The following is a 17048-nucleotide window of genomic DNA, read 5'->3' as shown; positions in this document are numbered from 1 at the left end:
TGGGAAAGGTGGGGCTAACAGGAACCAGTGAAGACCACTGCCGCTGCCGCTGCCGCTGCCGCTGCCGCCGTGGCTGATGGTGCTAGGCTGCCTTGCCCAGAGGCCGAATGACAACTGTTGGACACGGACAATCTGCCTCGCCACTTCTGAGTCTCGGCAGTTTAACAACCCCGCGAGGCCAACCTGCATTGATCTGTTTTGGTCAACGGACTGGGCCTTTGCTGGAAGCCGTTGCTTCGTCCGGTTGGGAGCAAAAAGAGATAGGAGGACAGGAAACAACAAAGTAAAATATGGTATCTCGCTATATAATAGATCTCCATCGGGATATGTCCAGCAAGACGGCCCCTGAAACGTGAGTCTGGATATCCAACTCGATGTTCCAAACATTAAACACGGGATGCAATAAGTGACGCTTCCCAACAGACGTAGTCTGCCCTCCTCCTCTCGTCTGATTTTCATCATATCTTAAAGAGTATTAGCGAAAACGTTACTACCTCTGCTCCGTAGCCCTCTGAGGTGGCTCGGCCACTAATTCATGTGTATACATCTGGTTAGGCAGCTCATACACAGGCTGCGGAACGCCCAGTTCGGAGGGCCTCGTGGCGCTGTCCAACTGGTGCACTTGGTACTTAGGTGCCGGAGATGCGTTCTTATCCCACGTATCAGTCGGGGAGCCGTACGACGGCGCGGAGGTGCCGGAACCGACGACAGACTCGGCTTCGGTTTGTGGCAATTGTTGGTGCCTTTGCTTCCTCCGCCGCATGAGGACGAGGACAGCAATGATGGTGCCCAGAGCTATGGCGCTGAGCGAGACGCCGACTCCGATGCCTGCCTTGGCCCCCGTAGAGAGACCCGCGTCGGTAGCCGAGTCTGTCGGCCTCGAGGGCTGCGTCGCGTCTACTACGGGGACCGGAGCGACAGTCGACCATCCCTTCCAGAGGTTGTCCTCGTACTTGATCTCGCTGAGGTGTCCACCGACCATGTAGTAGATACGCACGTTATTGCTTCTCATCTTGTAGGCAACGGCGAGGTCGGCATTCGGCCTGTCGGCCTGCGGCCAGAAGGCGTTGGATTGGTTGGCTCGCGGGCTCCAGAACGAGTTTTGGTTTGCGACCGAGTAGAGGCTGTTGTCGTTGCCGATATACCAGAGGAAGCGTGTGTTTTGGCTGTCAATGCTGATGCCTATCGAGCTCGTATTGCCATCCCAGGCGGGCAGACTGAAGTTGGCCGGCGCTGTCTCGTTGATGGCGATTTCATTCCGCTCCAAAAGGTCGGTTGGATCGCCTCGGAGTGTCTGCGGCAGAGTCGCTGTTTTGCAGGGTCAGCACCACGAAGGGCAAGACAAAGACGGCGTGATGGAAGGTCCTGGGCCATACTTCTGTGCCATCCTCCATCCCTGTGCCACCTGGTAGTGGCGATGTTGCTGTCGTCGCGCGGAGACGCAACCGTAATGTTCTCGATGCCGTAAAAGGCGGCGGCCAATGCCGACAGCGAGTTGACATCCTGCGAGATGACGCCGCGATACTGCCATTCATACTCTTGGGTGTAGCCCAGCTCGTTGATGGCGCCGTCTTGGTCGTGGTAGTAGACGCGATAACCCCCCAGTGGTCCGAGAAGGATGGCGGCCAATCCTGAGTTGGCATGAATGCTAGGTACCTGGTTGCTGACGATCCAGTTTCCTTGACTCTGAAACAGGCCAGTGGTCATGTTGCAATGGAAGAGGGCGTTGGCGATTTCACCATTCTCCTCCATATAATATATCGATGCTCTGATACCATGTCGGTCAGTCACACGCCCGGGCCTGCATGTCGAGCAAGAGCTCTTACATGGTCATCCGATCAGCCCAATATCCCGTGCCTGCGAGGGGCGTGCCGAGCCTGGGTTTGTGGGTGAGGGAGAGGACGCTGCCATCGGTGTACGAGTACTTTGGGTCATCATAGCTGTTGCAAGCACTGTAGCGGATAAGACCGGTCGTCTCATTCTGCAGGATAACCTGGGGCCCGATCTCGGTCCACCAGGCCGAGATGGCGGCCCGGGCCGGCAATGCCCCAACTCCCAGGAGGAGCAGCGTCGACAAGAGGGACGCCATCGACTTTCCGCTCAGCTATCCCCCACTACCGCCAAAGGCGCGTCTGGACGATTTGTGCGGGGGAGCTGAACAAGAGACATGCAACGGGCGCTCGTCGGCGCGGGGGAGGGGGGAGAAGAAAATCGGCGGAGGAGAAGAAAAGGAATGGTGAGATCTACGCTGGAGAGGCCCCTGGAGCCCAAATTGAACGGAGTCCCGATCCTCGATACTGCGCTGACGGAATGCCCTCCACCCGGCCTCTTCTGGGTCGTGAGAGCCAGCATTGTGGACCAATTTTCTCACTCACTAGTGTGAGCCGACAGGGGCTGCCATACGCCCATGTCTGTCGACCGACGGCTTTGGCTTCTGTCCTTGCCCTCTCCGGAAAGCGGCGCAACCTCGATTGGCTAGTCCAGGCCTGCGTCCGGGGGTGGTGTGGTTGCAGCGCAGCGCCATCCCGCCGAGTTCACCCTTGCTGCGATATTGCCGTGGGGTGGCAGCTCTGGGTCGCCAGCGGCGTCTCCGATGGGCTCTCTCTGCCGTTCACTATACACGTACATATTGTACAGTTTTATGAGGGATACCGCACGAGAGCTTGTGCTTCGGCTGAAGCGTCCATGCCAACACCAAAGCCTCAGTACCGAGGTAGGTATCCACCGAACCGCTGCCCATGAAAAAAGCTTGTTTCACCTCGGTTGAGGGAAGGGGTCCCCCCCAAAACAGAATAAAATAAAAAACCCCCCCAAAAAAACAAAAGAGGAATCCTTCGTTGGATCTCAAACAAAACTGGCACGGTGTTCGAAATAGATCAACACTAGCGTCTCTTACATAATATTTCCCTTGTCCGCTTACATACCGGATCACAACAAGATGGATCTCTAACAAGGTTTCCCAGCTCCGCCACCGGGATCCGTTACAGTCCTAATATCCTCGGCCCCAAGCCGAGCGTCTCCCATGCTAGTCGCGCTTAGCGAGGTGTGCTTACTGAGCACATCAGCGAAGATCACTCAGAAGCGACGAATTGGGAGTCTCACCCACCATGCAACAGCTTCAGCTCCGATCCAATGCGCATTAAAATTGAACGGATGAGCGGACAAAGCGCGGCCGCTTGACGTGACAGCTCAGGGGAAGAAGAAGCCTCGGCTCACCGTCCTGGGAGGAGCCGCGCTTGCCACGTTATCACGCAGCACGAAGTAATGAGGTTGCCGCTATCGTGGCCATGGTCACTATCATCTTCGTTTCTTTCGTTACTTGTGTTCAGTCGAGGTTAGTGCCGGGTTCTGTGTAAGGAGGGAGGCGGGGTTGCACATCTCAAAAAGGCTTTACGGAGCACAGTCCGAAAGCCGCTCCAGATCTTAAAAGTCCAGCCCGGCCGGGTCTGATGCCCCACTGTCCATAACAATGTATCCGGGAAGAAGTAGTAGATTGGAAAAATATGATCTACTTACCTACCTAACCTACAAAGAACGCAAAGCTAGAACAAACAACCCCTCCTCCCCCGCAAACGTCTAAACATGCCTCCCGTCGCTTTCGCCCCACGCTGTCCTCACCATTTTCCCATCTAGCTAGTGTACCCGTTTGTAAATAACATGGAAGTTGAGAGAAGCGTCGTGTGTTGAACGAGACACAAATACCCCCGAAAATCACCCACACAATAACCCAACTCGGCACCCAAATACAACCGCTTCTCAGGCATGCTCAATCCCTCGCTTGACGTCCTTGGCTTTGATCCCCGTCAAATCGGGCTCCGGAGCCTGGTACTTGGGCCGGCCGCTTAGAATATCCACAGTCTCCTTCATGCCCAGCCAAAACGCCTTCTTGGGCCTCCGGTTCGGCCAGTCCGTCTCCTCCTCCTCGACCGTCGTAATCGGCGTGAAGACGACGCTAGCGCCCCTGATGCCAATAACGGTGGCGCTCATGGGGTCAGCCTTGACCTTGTTGTGCACATTCCGGCCAAACTGCTCCAGGTGCTGGATGCACCTGATGGCGAGCCGTACGGCGCGGCAACGATCCATCGGCGAGGGCACGCCGCCCTGCTGCATGTGGCCGGGGATGCCCTCCCGGCTCTCGAACCTGCCGTGAGCCTCGTCGCGGAGGATCTCGGCGATCAGGCGCGCGTTATAGACCTTGGAGGCTTTCTCGTTGATCAGGATCAAGCGCCCGGCGCGGCTCTGGCCCTTGTCGTGCGCAAACACCGACTTGAGGTGTCGCACATCGGCCGCCAGCATCTCGAGACTGACACCCTCCTCGGGCGTGTACACGGCCGACGCCCCGACGCCGAGGCCACCTAGTGTCGCGACGTAGCCCGAACGCCCGCCCTGCGTTTCAATAACAAAGACGCGCCGCCGGGTTGCCGATGCCGACTGCTTAATCTTGTCGCAGTACTCGACCAGCTCGTTCAGGCATGTGTCAGAGCCGAGCGAGTACTCGGTGCCGGGGACGTTGTTGGAGATGGTGGCCGGCAGCAGCGTCATGGGAATGCATAGCGAAGGGTACTGATCTCTCGCCTTCCGCAGCTGGGAAACGGCGTGGAAAGCCTCAAACCCTCCGATGAGGAAGAGGCCGTCGAATTGGTACTGCTCAATCAGGTTCGCGATGAGCTCCATGCCTGACTCGCTCGGGAGCTCGCGGTTGGTTCCAATCTCCGAACCGCCCTTGCTGGCCCAGCCGTCCACCTCCAGCCAGTCGAAGCTTCTAACCGCTCCCAGGGGCTTGTCCCCGTGGTGCCGTGCAAACCCAGCGAAGCCGTTGTAGATGGCAATCGGCTCGTGTCCCCGGGACAAGCAGTACGCTACACCGGCTCGAACTGCGGCGTTCATGCCGCCGGCAGGCGCGCCGACATTGATAAAGCCGATCCTCATGCGCTTGAAACGAGTGTCAACAACAGAAGAGCGGTATCGGTTTCGCGAGGAGCACATACCTGCTTCTCTGGCAGCATCAGGTCCTTGTTCATCTGGACCGCCGTAGTCATCATGAAGGATCGATACTGCTCCGAAAACTCGGCATCGCGTAGAGACATGGCTTCGTCAAAGTCCTGGCGCTCAATCGCCTTGGCCACCTTTTTCGTATCTTGCACCGCCTGCATGAGCGGCTTCCGCACAATCTTGTTCTCGGTAATAGCGATAACACATGTGGGTGTTTCGGGCGTAGCCTCCAGGACTGCCTTTACGGCCTCGACGCCCTGCAGTGTTGCGAGCATGCGGTCGTATGCTACCGCAGTTCCTCCTCGCTGGACGTGGCCCAGAGTCGTGATTCGCGTGTCCAGACCGAGACCATTCTTGTCAGCTAGGAGATCCGCCACCATTTCAGGCGTGATCTTGTTTCCCTCCCTGTCGAGCGCGCCCTCGGCGATGATGACAATGGTTTTGCGCTTTCCGAGATTACGATGCTGCCGTTGCTGTTTTAGTTCCCATTGCACGAGTATGGAGCGGCGGGGTGAGGGGCTAGGCGTCACGAACATGCTCGACAATGCTGCACATTTCCTCTCTCCAGTTGTCCTCCCTAGGTTTCTCCGGGATGAAGATAAAGTCAGCTCCAGTCGCAACACCAGCCATTAGCGCCAGCCAGCCGCAATGCCTGCCCATGACCTCAATGACGAAGGCGCGGGAATGGGACGAAGCAGTAGCCTCAATAAGGTCCACTGCATAGCAGACCCTCGCGAGCGCCGAGTAGCATCCGATGGTGGCGTCTGTCCCCGATAGGTCGTTGTCGATGGACCCGACCATGCCGACGATGTTGAGGTGCCTGTATGGCTTGAGCTCTTGGCGGGTGAACTCGCCGCTGGTCTCCAACTCTTGTATCAACGACGGCCATTCGGCGCGGAACCTGTCGGCGCCCGTGAGCGAGCCGTCACCGCCGCAAATGATGAGGGCGTCAATGCCGTGCCGGATCAAGTTCTTCGCAGCAGCCAGTCGACCGGAGCGCTCAAAGAAGGCCATGCACCGGGCGGTTCCAATCAGGGTGCCGCCCTCCGAGAGCCAGCCGCGCACGTCGTGCCACTCCATTTTCCGAATGAGGTTTCCGCCGCTTACCAGGCCCTGGTAGCCCTCGTAGACGCAGTAGGCGTCGCAACCCATATGGATGGCCATGCGTACACAAGCCCGTACCACACCGTTCATGCCGGGTGAGTCGCCGCCCGAGGTCATGATGGCAATCTTTTTTTTGGCGGCCATTTTGGGTGTCGCAGATGGCTTGCCCGACGTGGAGGGTTGGGGGTATGTGAGCGCTCGTTGACCCCGGAGGAGCAGGCTGACAGGAATCGAAAGGAGGAAGAATGCGAGGAGTGTCGGGAATGGATAGAAGGGGGCGGAGAAGGGCCGAGCGGAAAAGTTGATGTTCGGTATGGGCATGCTCCAGGCGGCCTTGCCTGGGGGTCACGCAAAATCAAGTCAATAGGGAGCGGAATTGGAGTGCTGGACGGGGAAGCGGTTTTCCCTCCTTTCTGATTTTTCGGGAAGCAAGGTCGTGTGGGAGGCCGGAGGTTGCGGGAGAAGAGGAAGCGAATTCAAGATTGCATCGGACGATGATGAGCGACACAACACCACCGGAGCCAGCACATGGGCCTCTTTCTAGGTCGGAGCTCTTATCTTATCGGGATCGCGGGGCACAATTGCTCACGTCACGGTAAGAGATGAGTTGGTCCCGCAGCAACATGTGTCAAATCGTAGAATTCCAAGGCGGCCAAATGTGTCTCACATCCGGCCAACAAGGCAGCATGGCCGCGTTCATCACTTGGCCGATTCTTGGTCAATTTGCTGGTGTGGCACAAGCTGTGATGGGAGGGATGAGGGGTTTAGGGTCGAGTGCCGCCACGAGATATGACATACTGCCTTAGGTAACTTCCGACGATTTAGCGGGTCTCGAACATGGATGGGCTCTCGGGGCGGGAAGCTCAGCTCGCGGAAGCTGAAAGTCAAGGAACCGCCGATTCAGAGTTCCCGCCCCGGACAGTTGGAGACGCGACTCCCAGAGTCCGATGCCTCGTTCAATAGCTCTCAGCATCGCGAGTCCTTGCAAAGTGGGCATGGACGGTTGACTGTTTTTGGTTCCAACGACCTCCCAGTTGCGTGGCGTGTTGCGTCCAAGTCAGAAATAGCATAAAGCGGCTTTGTCTTTATACCTGTACTTACAGAAAGAGTTGGGGAGCGGACAGCGAGATCGGTGACCCCCAACACCGCTGGCCCCATTTCGTCAGGGACCCACCTCCGTGGGATGGTGTTCGCAAAAGCGGGTCTGCACGGGTTACTGTAGCCTGCTACAGCAGCTTACAGTAGCAGAGACAGGGGTAGCTACATCCAAACCTGTGATCAATTTGTCGCATTCCGAACACGTCGGACATCACAAGATGAACGATAGGCCATTCTCATTACAGCCGCGTCCGTCGCTGGACCGTGGTCCGCAAAATGTTTCCGAGTTCATTCGGCGAGTAAATGCCGACCCAGGCGGGTTCCGAGGCCTCGACTCGGCCGACTTGCGACGGCAGATTGACGCCCGGCACAACGATCCCGACCGCGAAGACGATGATGTCGACATGGCTGGTGCCGCCTCCGAGGCGGATAGCGACGCTACAGAGACCAAAGACGTCGTAGCCGCGCGAGACGACATCCTCCGAGCCATCCACATGACGCACCAGACGTCCATGTTCGCCCTCGACTTCATCTCCCTCCTCCTCTCCAAGGAGAATCCTGCGCAGGCCGTTACCACCTTCAGCCATGGTCTCCGCGAGATGGTTGGTGTCGGAACACTTGGCGCGACCATGCTTCAGACCCCTACACCGCTCACACTGAGCAGAGTGCCCGACAACAAGATGGTGGCCATAGGCAAGCGATTGGTGGACCTCAACAAGGCAGCGGACACCGCGCTTGTCGCCTCCAAGAGACTGCAGCAGGAGATTGGCTCCGAGACAAAATACTGGTCCGAGGTTCTGAGCGTGAGCCAAGAGGGCTGGCGAACTTTCCGTCTGCCTCATGAACCGCACACGATGGGAGTCAAGTTTGGGTTCTCGAACACGGCCCCGGAGTTCAAGGCCAATGGCATCGCACCCATGAGGAGGGCGGAAGACGGATCTGTCCGTCTGGAGCATGGGAAGATGGGCGGTGGGTCGAAGCGCATTCAAGTCAGCATCCTTGAGAACGGCCTCGTCGTCGGTAGATCGTCACTTCCGCCGCCTTTAGCCGCAGACGCCCCGCTCCAGGATCGTGTGAAGGAGTCGCGAGACACCATCTTTGCGCAGGAGCTGTGGCACGAAATCAACAGAGAGGGCCGCACGGTGCTCAGCAGACATGTCCGTCTGGACAAGTCAGCCGTGTCCTGCGCCCTGGACGACACAAGAACCATCTCCTTCAGGCTGGCGACTCTAGGCGAAGCCGATGACGCTGGGCCTGAGCCGGCAGGGCCGCAGGACGCTATAGCAGAGGCGCTGTACCTCATGCTATGTCTGCTCCTCAGCGCCGCCCATAGAACGAACGAGCTGAGGCGGTCCGAGCCCAGCGCAAACAGGGGGCCTCCTCCCCCATACTCCCTCCTCACACCCATCGTCTCCTACTATGAGTTCGACAAGAATATCCAACAGTTCGTACAATTCATAACAGCATTCGCCAACGTCCTCCGCTCCGCCGGCCTGCCGGCCTCCATCGCCATGAAAGAGCCACCTCTTACCGCACCGCCCGGAGAAACGGCCTCGCTAGCTCTAGCCGCCATCCTCCTCAGACCCCCAGTCGTCCAATTCGACCTGACGATTACCCCCGAGTCCCGCCTGAGAATCCTGCTCAAGCCCTCCCCGCAATATGGCGCCCAGTTCACCGTCCACTGCCTCCCTCCCTCGCAACCAGGATCTCAAAACCCGCTAGCCAGCCTCTGCTCCCCCGCCGGCGACGAGTTCGACCGCATCAAGGAGCTATGCTGGTACCTCTGCCGCGCCGTGCCGCGCGCGCTCACCGCGCATTACCACAAAACAGTCGCTGCCCCCGCCGTGAACGGACAGAGCCCGCCGGCGCCGCCAAGCTGGGCCGTCCACACGAGCAACGCCGGCCTGGTCGACTACAAGACGCGCGAGCACAAGATCCACTTTGACTTCTCCCCCAGCCCGGACACCGCCGACCGCCGCCCGGCGCTCCGCGTCAAGGCGGACTTTTTGGACGCCGGCAAGAAGGTCCACAGCGAGTGGACGTGGCACGGCTTGCAAGGGGAGGCCAACCTGGACGAGATTGTCAGGCACGTGCTGTCCACCGTCGGCGCGTAAAGCGGGACCCAAGTCAGGGCTGTGTTGTTGCGTCGAGAGGGCCTCCCTCAGGACGCGCCCGATGGGATTGTTGCCCAAGGTGACGGTGACGGGAAGGCGGGCAGCGCGAGGGATGGGTAGTAACTATCGTTGGCTATGGAAGCAAAGCGAGGCTCGCCGTCAGAGGCTCGGAAAAGAATCGGGAAGTAGACGAGATAAACATCAAAAGGAGAGCTTGGAGCAGATTCGGGCAACTGGGAGGGACATTAAGGAACAATGCCCTTGCTGATACAATACAAAGCAAAGTTTTAAATTATCATGATATATCTGCGCTCAGTTGAAGTAAATGGATGGATGAACGAACGAATGAATGAATGGCTGGATATCTTACTATGTATGTGCCTTGCAGTATCCGAGTCTAGTTAAAGTAACGAGCCAGAAGAACCGAACTGAGTGAGAGAAGTGATAAACCGAGAAGGCCGCCACCACACCACACCACACAAACACACTCTTTCTTCGCAACACCCCTCCTACAGTCAACAAGCTCAAAGAAAAAAAAAAAATTGCAGACTTCTTTTCATTTTATACTCGTCATGAACGTCGTTAGGAAAAGACATGAAACAACAAATCGCTAAAAACAAACAATGCCATCATTCATTAGACCAGGGGAAAAAAGGAAAGAGAAAACAGAAATCCAAGCAGAAAAAGAAGAGAAGCGAGATGCAGAGAAACAACATGAAAACAACCTGCTAAAAATGGGAGATACCATGGTCATCATCATCGTCATCAACGAACGCCTCGCTCCTCGTTCACCCTCACTCCATCCTCCCTACCGACGACAACCCAACACACAGCATGCTTGGTATCGACAATGCAAAACCAGTCCAGTGCATATCACATCCGCGGAGTTCGGTCATCACATCGTTGTCGTCACCCTCAAACTCTCCAATCAAGCTGACTCTCCCTTGTCCGCACCACGGTTACTAGTGGCGGTACACCCTACCGGGATGGCGGCTATCATAAATGACCTCGCGCTCGACGATGCGCTCGTCGTCGAGGCGGTCGACCGAGATGCGGTGCTTGTGGTGGTGGTGATGGTTGCGGTGGTCCCAGTCGTCACGCCACTCGCGCTCCCACTGGATCTCGCGGGCGCGTTCTTTGCGGGCCGAGCGGATCCGCTCCGAGAGATCGACCAAGCGGACAACGTCGTCCTGTTGTTGAGGGGGCGGGTCAGTAACCTATGTTGGAGAGAATGGGGGAAGAAAGGACAAGACTCACATGAGCGAGGAAATCGATAATATAGTAGTGCTGGTCCGTCTCCTCGAATTCGTAACCCATCTCGAGGATGGCCTCGCGGATGACAAGGTCCTTCGAGACCTCGGTCCACATGTTGTTGCGGCGCGGAGGAGGCGGGTTCGAGCCGCTGCGGACGGCGATCCGCCGGTCTACCACCTTCTCGATCTCGACGCCGCGGTCTCTGCTAGGGCCGCGGCCGTCCTTGTCGATGATCTGCACGCTCAGTCGCTGCTCGCGATCCCGACCCCGCGCCTCCGAGACGCTCGTCGATGCCGAAACCACGGAGCTCTTCTCGTCGCGCTCGGGGATGAACTTGGCACGCCGCGAGCCGCTATACTTCGACCATGTCACCTCAGCAGCGCCACCGCCGGCGCCGTCCATCCGAACGCGCTCCGTTCCGGGGGGCACGTCGATGATCGCCCAGTCCTTGGTCTTACCGTTCCATGCCTCGCCCATCTTGCCGCGCGCAGTCACCTGGTCCACGATTTCATAGGCTTCATCGTCGTAGTCAATCCTCGGAGGAGCAGCCGAGTGGGCACGGCGGCCCCTAGAGAGGCTCCTCCGGCGCTCGATGTCGACGTGGAGGTGCTTCCGATCAGCCTCGACTAGTACGTCGTCGCTCCACATCTGGCGGCGCGACACCCGCTCCCGCGAAACAGAGCGGCCGCGATTGACGGGATGGGCGTGCTTGCGAATGTCGACCTCTGTTTCGCCGCGCGATGTGTAAATGTCAATCTCAGTGTCACGGTGACGAACCGGAGGCGGGGGAGGTGACGGCGGCCGCGCAACCACCATTCCTGTCGGCGTATTAGAAGGAGCTCCCAGTAAGCGGCAGGCAATTCAAGTCACTCACCATGGTCAATGTCCCGGTAATGCGTGATCACCTCTCTCTCGATCGTTGGGCCCTTAATGACCGGCGGGGGCGGAGGTGGGGCAGGGCTGGGGCCCCGCTCCTCCTTTCTCTCGACGATCCGAATGCGTTCGCGCACCGAAGAGGGGGAGCTGGAGCGTGAGCGGGAACGAGAGCGCGACGGCTCGACGAAACGGATCCTCTCGGGGCCGGGTCCCCTGCTTTGCTCCCTCACGACCCTGCGGATGCGCACATCCTCGTCAAACCGTCTCCGTCCTGGACTGACGCTCCGGGCCCGCTCGACTATGCGCTCCCTGTACACTGGGCTAGGCGACCTCTGCCGCGGCCGCTCGACCGTCTCAATTTCTCTTTGTCTGAGCACCAGCGGGCCCGGCTCGGGCCGCCTGTTCTCCTCGCGGAGGAAATGAGGCACGCGATCCCTCTCGCGCTCCCGGATGCGAACGTCGATATCATCGTACTCCCGGACAGGAGGAGCGCGGCGGGGGACCTCCCGGATGTACTCGCTCTCGCCGAATTCGACCCGGCTTTTGGACATGGCTGCTGCTTGGTGCTGCAAGACCCTTTTTGCAGGGTGTATGTGTATGTGTTTGTGTGTGTGTGTGTATGTTGTGCTTGGGCTGGGCTAAGCGGGGCTGGCTGGCCTGGTAGAAGCGGAGAGAAGTGCGGGGTGGTTGGTGAATGAATCAAGACCTGCGAAGGTCCGGAAAACGGCTGTTTTGAACACTAGCGGTGAGGACGCCGATATATTCGCCTGCTTCACAATACGGCTCGAGGCTTTCGGTGGTTGAAAAGTGCAACGCAGCCTGCTTGCGGCTGTGACGTTGGTCGGTCGGGGGTGGAGGTTGGAGGGACTCGTGGGCGGGAGCCAAGGCGGGGCAGTGACCAATGTGACCAGCGACCTTGGCAGCAGGACCAAGCCTCTTGCAGTGCTCAGTCACTCGACTCGCTCTCAACTCGGAAACGCGCAGCGTATGCCGTGGAAGTTTTCAGAACAGAGCCCCAGGGGCCCGAGCCAGTATTAAGACAGACGGCCGAGATGGTTTAAGCTGAGAGCCAGAATGCAATGCCGTGAAGACGTGGGGTCTGCGAGACGGGCGGCGCGCGGTTTTGCTGGCCGGCCTCTTGGATATTAAAAGCAGGCAGGCGAGTGAGCCGCAAGGCCTAACGAGCGGGTGCAAAGCTAGTTCCCTGCCGCACAAGACTGGGTCGGGCCAGCGAGGTTTCAGGGTCCGGCCTGGTTGGCGGTGCTGGCCAATTGTTCGGGATTTAATTTGGGCTCGAAACCAACGTCGTCATCCCACAGCTGCTGCTTCGGGTCTTGCAGGCCGCTTCGCTGCGCCCTAGATCGGCGCCTACTAGCTTCCATCTTATGTAACGCCTCTCATTCTACGCAGGGATTGGCGCCGGCCATATGTTTTAGTGAGAAAGGCTCCATGATGAGGGCGGCTGGATAAAGGTCTGTCATTTTCTGGCCGAACAGCACGAAGAATCCTAAGGGAGATTCCGTTCGAGTGGGCCGGTTTTGGGCGGTTGACAGATTTACAGAGGCATTTAGATGAACTGTTGGCCAGCTCTGTGGGGCATGATTTGAGACACTGTGCACTGCTGCCGAAGACATTCCGGCCTGCACAGTGTACATACAAAGTGCGCCAGCGCTCCAAGACGGCCAAGACGGCTGTGTACAAACGTACTGTAACTGTCTGTCTCAACTCAGCTGGCCCGCTCGTTGAACTGCATCATTCACGTACTGAATCGGCACACCGGCCAAATAGCAGAACGCCATCGTCACAGCCTTCTCTCCCCGGCAAGTCTGCCAAAATGGCGGTCTAGCAGCGTTTACAAAACTAGTGCCGTGGGAGTCAGTCACAGGCCGACGAAACAGACACGAGGGCGTCTCAGCAGGCATGGTGGGCCGAATGGAGCAAGGCCGCAGAACTGGATGCCATCCCACTGGGCGCTTGTCACAGGCATTCCATGCACGCGCCAACCAGAAGACGCACGCCTGGCTGAGTCCCGCTGATAATGATGACAAGAGGATCGAGTTTTCGACCAATTGCCGAGTGCTTAACCGCCTGCCTCCCTGCCCCTCTGCCTTGCAATCCCTCTCCAACCCCTCCAGCGACCGAGTGCCCCGCCGGCCTCGATCGTATGGCGCGGCTGTTGCCCATACACTACATCATCAATCCCACCGGCGAAGAGTCTGCCGGGTTTTCGTATTATGCTTGTGAACCACTCCTGCTGACAGTGGCCCAACGCCACAAGACAGATAACCCGCAGTTCTCGCCATCCCAAACCCAATTTTCGTATTCTCATCGGTTGGGTTGGGCATCTAGACAACTCTAGCAGGTTCTCTCTGCCTAGGGCCGAAATACCACTTGACACCAGAACCTCGAGAAAGTGACGCAATGCTGCATGTGGGTGTAGCACAAGTCGGCAATGCTACAGTACTCTTCCCCCAGCCCAGCCGCCACAGAAACCAGCTAAGTGTCGGCCCGCCCAATCATGTAATCAAGTGTCGACTTCGCGCGAAGTTGCGAATGCCGAGTGTCATCATCACCCGCTACTGCTACCGCGTCGCCGGTTTTCTTCTTTGTGCGAGAAGGGGGAGAGGAATTGCCTATTCACATGTCCAAGGTAGCAGAGGCAGAGAGAGAGCCCAGATACGAGAGGTGTTTGCATAGCATCCGCAGATCCGTGCCCCTCAACCCAAAAAACCACGTTGGTATCACAGCAGACAATCTATGTTGCAGCCAAGTACGGATATAGACAGCAACCCTTCGACGATCGCGGCGTAAGGTTGCGGCGTACATTCTCGGTCCGGCCCATCCATCCCTCAACCAACAACCGAACCTGTGCCGCGGATCTCTGACCCATCCATGATCCATCCCTCCAAGATAGCCGAGGACAAAAAACGAATATTCCACAATCACACCCCTGCCCGTTTCGTTTCGATAATTGACCCTGTGTGTAGGTCCCCCTACAAGGCCACCTTCAAGGCTGGTCTGGATATGGAAGCCAAGGGGGACTGGCCAGGTCAGTTCCGGCCTGGCAGACAAGGTAACACAAGACGGATAATCGGGACAGGGAGTTTCTTTTCGCTCCATGGCGGATTCGAATAAAATATTATACACTTTGCCGTAGTTGTTGGTTGCCGTGGCTGTGCCGTCCTTAGAACCGAAAAGGCGTACCGCAACGGGGATTCGGCGGCACTGACTGATTTGTGTCTCGCGAAAAGTGATGCAACGAAAAGGAGAGCGGAAAGAAAAAAAAAAGTATTAAACGTCGCCGGTTTCGAGACGTACACGCCTGCTGCACAAGACGGGGTGGTGAGCCGCTAGGCGCCAAGCTCGCGTTATCTTGCCGAACCGTGATCGTGATGATTAAGCCGCGCTGTATCTCATCAATCCCTGTCTCAGAAGCGAATAGAAATGTTCACTGACGATTTTCTGCCACGTTTCTTCGGAGCCGGGGCAGCCTCCTTCTTAGTCGGCTTCGCAGCAGGAGAAGCAGCTCCCTTGGATGCCCGGCCTCGTTTTGCCTTCGGAACGGGCTTCTCTTCCTCCTCTTCCTCCTGCTCATCCTCTTTCTCCGACTCCGGCTCCGGCTCCGGTTCCGGCTCAGGATCAGGCTCAGGCTCAGGCTGTCTCTTCACCCGCCTGCCCTTCGCGGGCGCCTTCTTCGGCGGCTCCGGCTTCTGTTCCGGTTCCTCCTTGCTCTCGTCCTTGACAGCAACCGCAACCTTGGCACCGCGCTTGCTCTTGGCTGTCTTCTTGGGCTTCTCCGGCTCCGGCTCGGGTTCGGCTTCGGATTCGGGCTCAGGCTCGGGCGCAGGTTTCTTCTTGGCGGCGCCACGCTTGGTCTTTGCAGGGGGCTCCTCCTCAGCGTCTTCGTCGTCAGCCCCGACCTTCTTGCGGCCACGCTTGGGCTTCTTTGCAGGAGGCTCCTCCTCAGCGTCTCCGTCATCAGCCTCGGCCTTCTTGCGGCCACGCTTGCCAGTGGCTTTCTTGGGCTTCGCCTCGGCATCCTTTCAAGCTGTCAGTGACCTTGTCGTCGTGCTGTAAATAACTAACAGCGGCAAACACACCTCATCGTCCTCGCCCTCCTGCTTCTTCTTCTTGCGAGCAAAGATGCCCTTCTGACCGGGCTTGTTCATCTCGGGGTCCTTCCCGTCATCAGCTACCACAACCTCACCCTGGTTAACCGGTTACAGATACACTCACCCCATTGAAGTCCTCTGGGTCGATATGTCCTTGTGCCACCACTCTCTGCACCTTTTTCTGGACTTCAACGTTGCCCCTTCAATTCAACATCATCAGTATATCACCGCGCCGCAACTCTTCAAGTTTTACTTACTCGAGATCCTCCCACCCGTCAATCATGTCCCACTGGTACTCGCCATTCTTGTCCGTGCCGATCTTCTTCTGGATGTTGGTGACCTGCTCTCCCGAGACACAGCCCCTAACGGAATACAGTCAGTGCCAACAGGGTCTTTCGTAACCAAGTCGAATCGCTTAATATGGGGTAATGGAACTGAGCACAGAAAATATAATAATCGCCAGGCATAGCCCGCGTTGGTAAACCAGTGGAGATTGCTTGACACAAGGAAACAGAGTATCGAAGCAAGGCAGAAAAAAGAATAGAATAAAAATAAAAAAGTCCAGGGCAAAAACTCACCAGTGCCGCCACTGCCAGGAGCCCGGGTGGTCCCCCATTTCCACCCAGGTGCCCATCCGCAGCTGGCCCTTCAGAATCTTTGTAGCATCGGGCCTGTCCTTGCAGGCCTTGCAGCCCGCGCGATTGTTGGGGGAAATTTCTGTGAAGCGGGTGAAAGGTTAGTTCTGGCGTGGTTGTCTTTGGCTAAAATAGCCAGTCTTCTGGTGCTGTAATCTGCATGTAGATATAGAGGTACCCAATTTGGAGACGGTGAGGATGATGTGGAAGAGCAAGGCAGAGCGCGCCGCACAGCAGGCCTGGATGATGAAGACGATGAAATGGACTTACCGATGCGATAGTCCGGCATCTTGAGAAGATAAGTTTTGATACGCGAGGGACCGTGTGATACTCTTTCAAAGGAAGAATTGGAAGAAGGGAAAAGGGAACTCGGGGGTTATGAGGAGCAGCGGCGCGCCACTGACGGAAGCCCCAAGAGATATATATACCTTGTCGTTTGTCTGACGCGACGCGTTTGGCCGTGGCGATAGGGCCTTTTCCCAGTAAAGATATTGGGATGTCGAGCGCGAAAGAAAAAATTATCAAGAGAGAATCCAGTGAGTCGGATTCTAGGAACCCGTAGCGTAAATTGCCTTTTTATCGTATTTTGAGAGCATCGGAGGTGCGATTGGGAGATGAGAGCGCTGGGGTGGTTGGGACGTCATGGGTCGCTGCCGTTCATTCCATTTTGGCGGGGGTCGATCGCCTAGCAACCGAAAGCAGCATGGATTACCTGCTTGGGGCGTTCAGGGGCAGACTCTCAACCCTGACTGCCGATGCCCTTTTCTCTTTTAGTATCGCGATAGTAGTAATAATCGGATTTATTGAGTATCCTCGAGTCATAATGGCATTTTCAATCCTTCATACACTCATATCCTAGCCAT

The 17048-nt window shown here is 57.3% G+C and overlaps 5 protein-coding genes across 5 annotated transcripts; 1 reads left to right on the top strand and 4 right to left on the bottom strand.

The window, feature by feature from the left end:
* Positions 1 to 490: 490 nt before the first annotated feature.
* On the bottom strand, positions 491 to 2089 carry MFIFM68171_01863 (Fucose-specific lectin; the record flags this gene model as incomplete). Its single annotated transcript, XM_071057285.1, has 3 exons — positions 491 to 1308; positions 1377 to 1768; positions 1827 to 2089. The coding sequence occupies 3 exons, from the start codon at positions 2087 to 2089 to the stop codon at positions 491 to 493; spliced, it is 1473 nt and encodes a 490-aa protein (XP_070913386.1).
* A 1667-nt stretch (positions 2090 to 3756) lies between these two features.
* PFK1 (6-phosphofructokinase, alpha subunit) lies at positions 3757 to 6417 on the bottom strand (the record flags this gene model as incomplete). The annotated part of the gene is made up of 3 exons (XM_071057284.1): positions 3757 to 4932; positions 4989 to 5465; positions 5527 to 6417. The coding sequence occupies 3 exons, from the start codon at positions 6415 to 6417 to the stop codon at positions 3757 to 3759; spliced, it is 2544 nt and encodes an 847-aa protein (XP_070913385.1).
* A 995-nt stretch (positions 6418 to 7412) lies between these two features.
* SRB4 (RNA polymerase II mediator complex subunit) lies at positions 7413 to 9308 on the top strand (the record flags this gene model as incomplete). The annotated part of the gene is made up of 1 exon (XM_071057283.1): positions 7413 to 9308. The coding sequence occupies one exon, from the start codon at positions 7413 to 7415 to the stop codon at positions 9306 to 9308; it is 1896 nt and encodes a 631-aa protein (XP_070913384.1).
* Positions 9309 to 10270: 962 nt separating this feature from the next.
* MFIFM68171_01860 (Glutamic acid rich protein) lies at positions 10271 to 11989 on the bottom strand (the record flags this gene model as incomplete). Its single annotated transcript, XM_071057282.1, has 3 exons — positions 10271 to 10498; positions 10566 to 11380; positions 11437 to 11989. The coding sequence occupies 3 exons, from the start codon at positions 11987 to 11989 to the stop codon at positions 10271 to 10273; spliced, it is 1596 nt and encodes a 531-aa protein (XP_070913383.1).
* A 2845-nt stretch (positions 11990 to 14834) lies between these two features.
* MEC1_2 (serine/threonine-protein kinase M1) lies at positions 14835 to 16474 on the bottom strand (the record flags this gene model as incomplete). Its single annotated transcript, XM_071057281.1, has 7 exons — positions 14835 to 14844; positions 14895 to 15478; positions 15539 to 15616; positions 15675 to 15750; positions 15808 to 15912; positions 16129 to 16267; positions 16456 to 16474. 7 exons carry the CDS (start codon positions 16472 to 16474, stop codon positions 14835 to 14837), a joined length of 1011 nt encoding a protein of 336 aa, XP_070913382.1.
* Between the last annotated feature and the right edge of the window lie 574 nt (positions 16475 to 17048).

The sequence above is a fragment of the Madurella fahalii genome (assembly GCF_045866475.1).
Source record: "Madurella fahalii IFM 68171 DNA, scaffold_1, whole genome shotgun sequence".
In the NCBI taxonomy this organism is placed as follows: domain Eukaryota; kingdom Fungi; phylum Ascomycota; class Sordariomycetes; order Sordariales; genus Madurella; species Madurella fahalii.
This window is presented reverse-complemented; position numbering and strand designations above follow the sequence as displayed.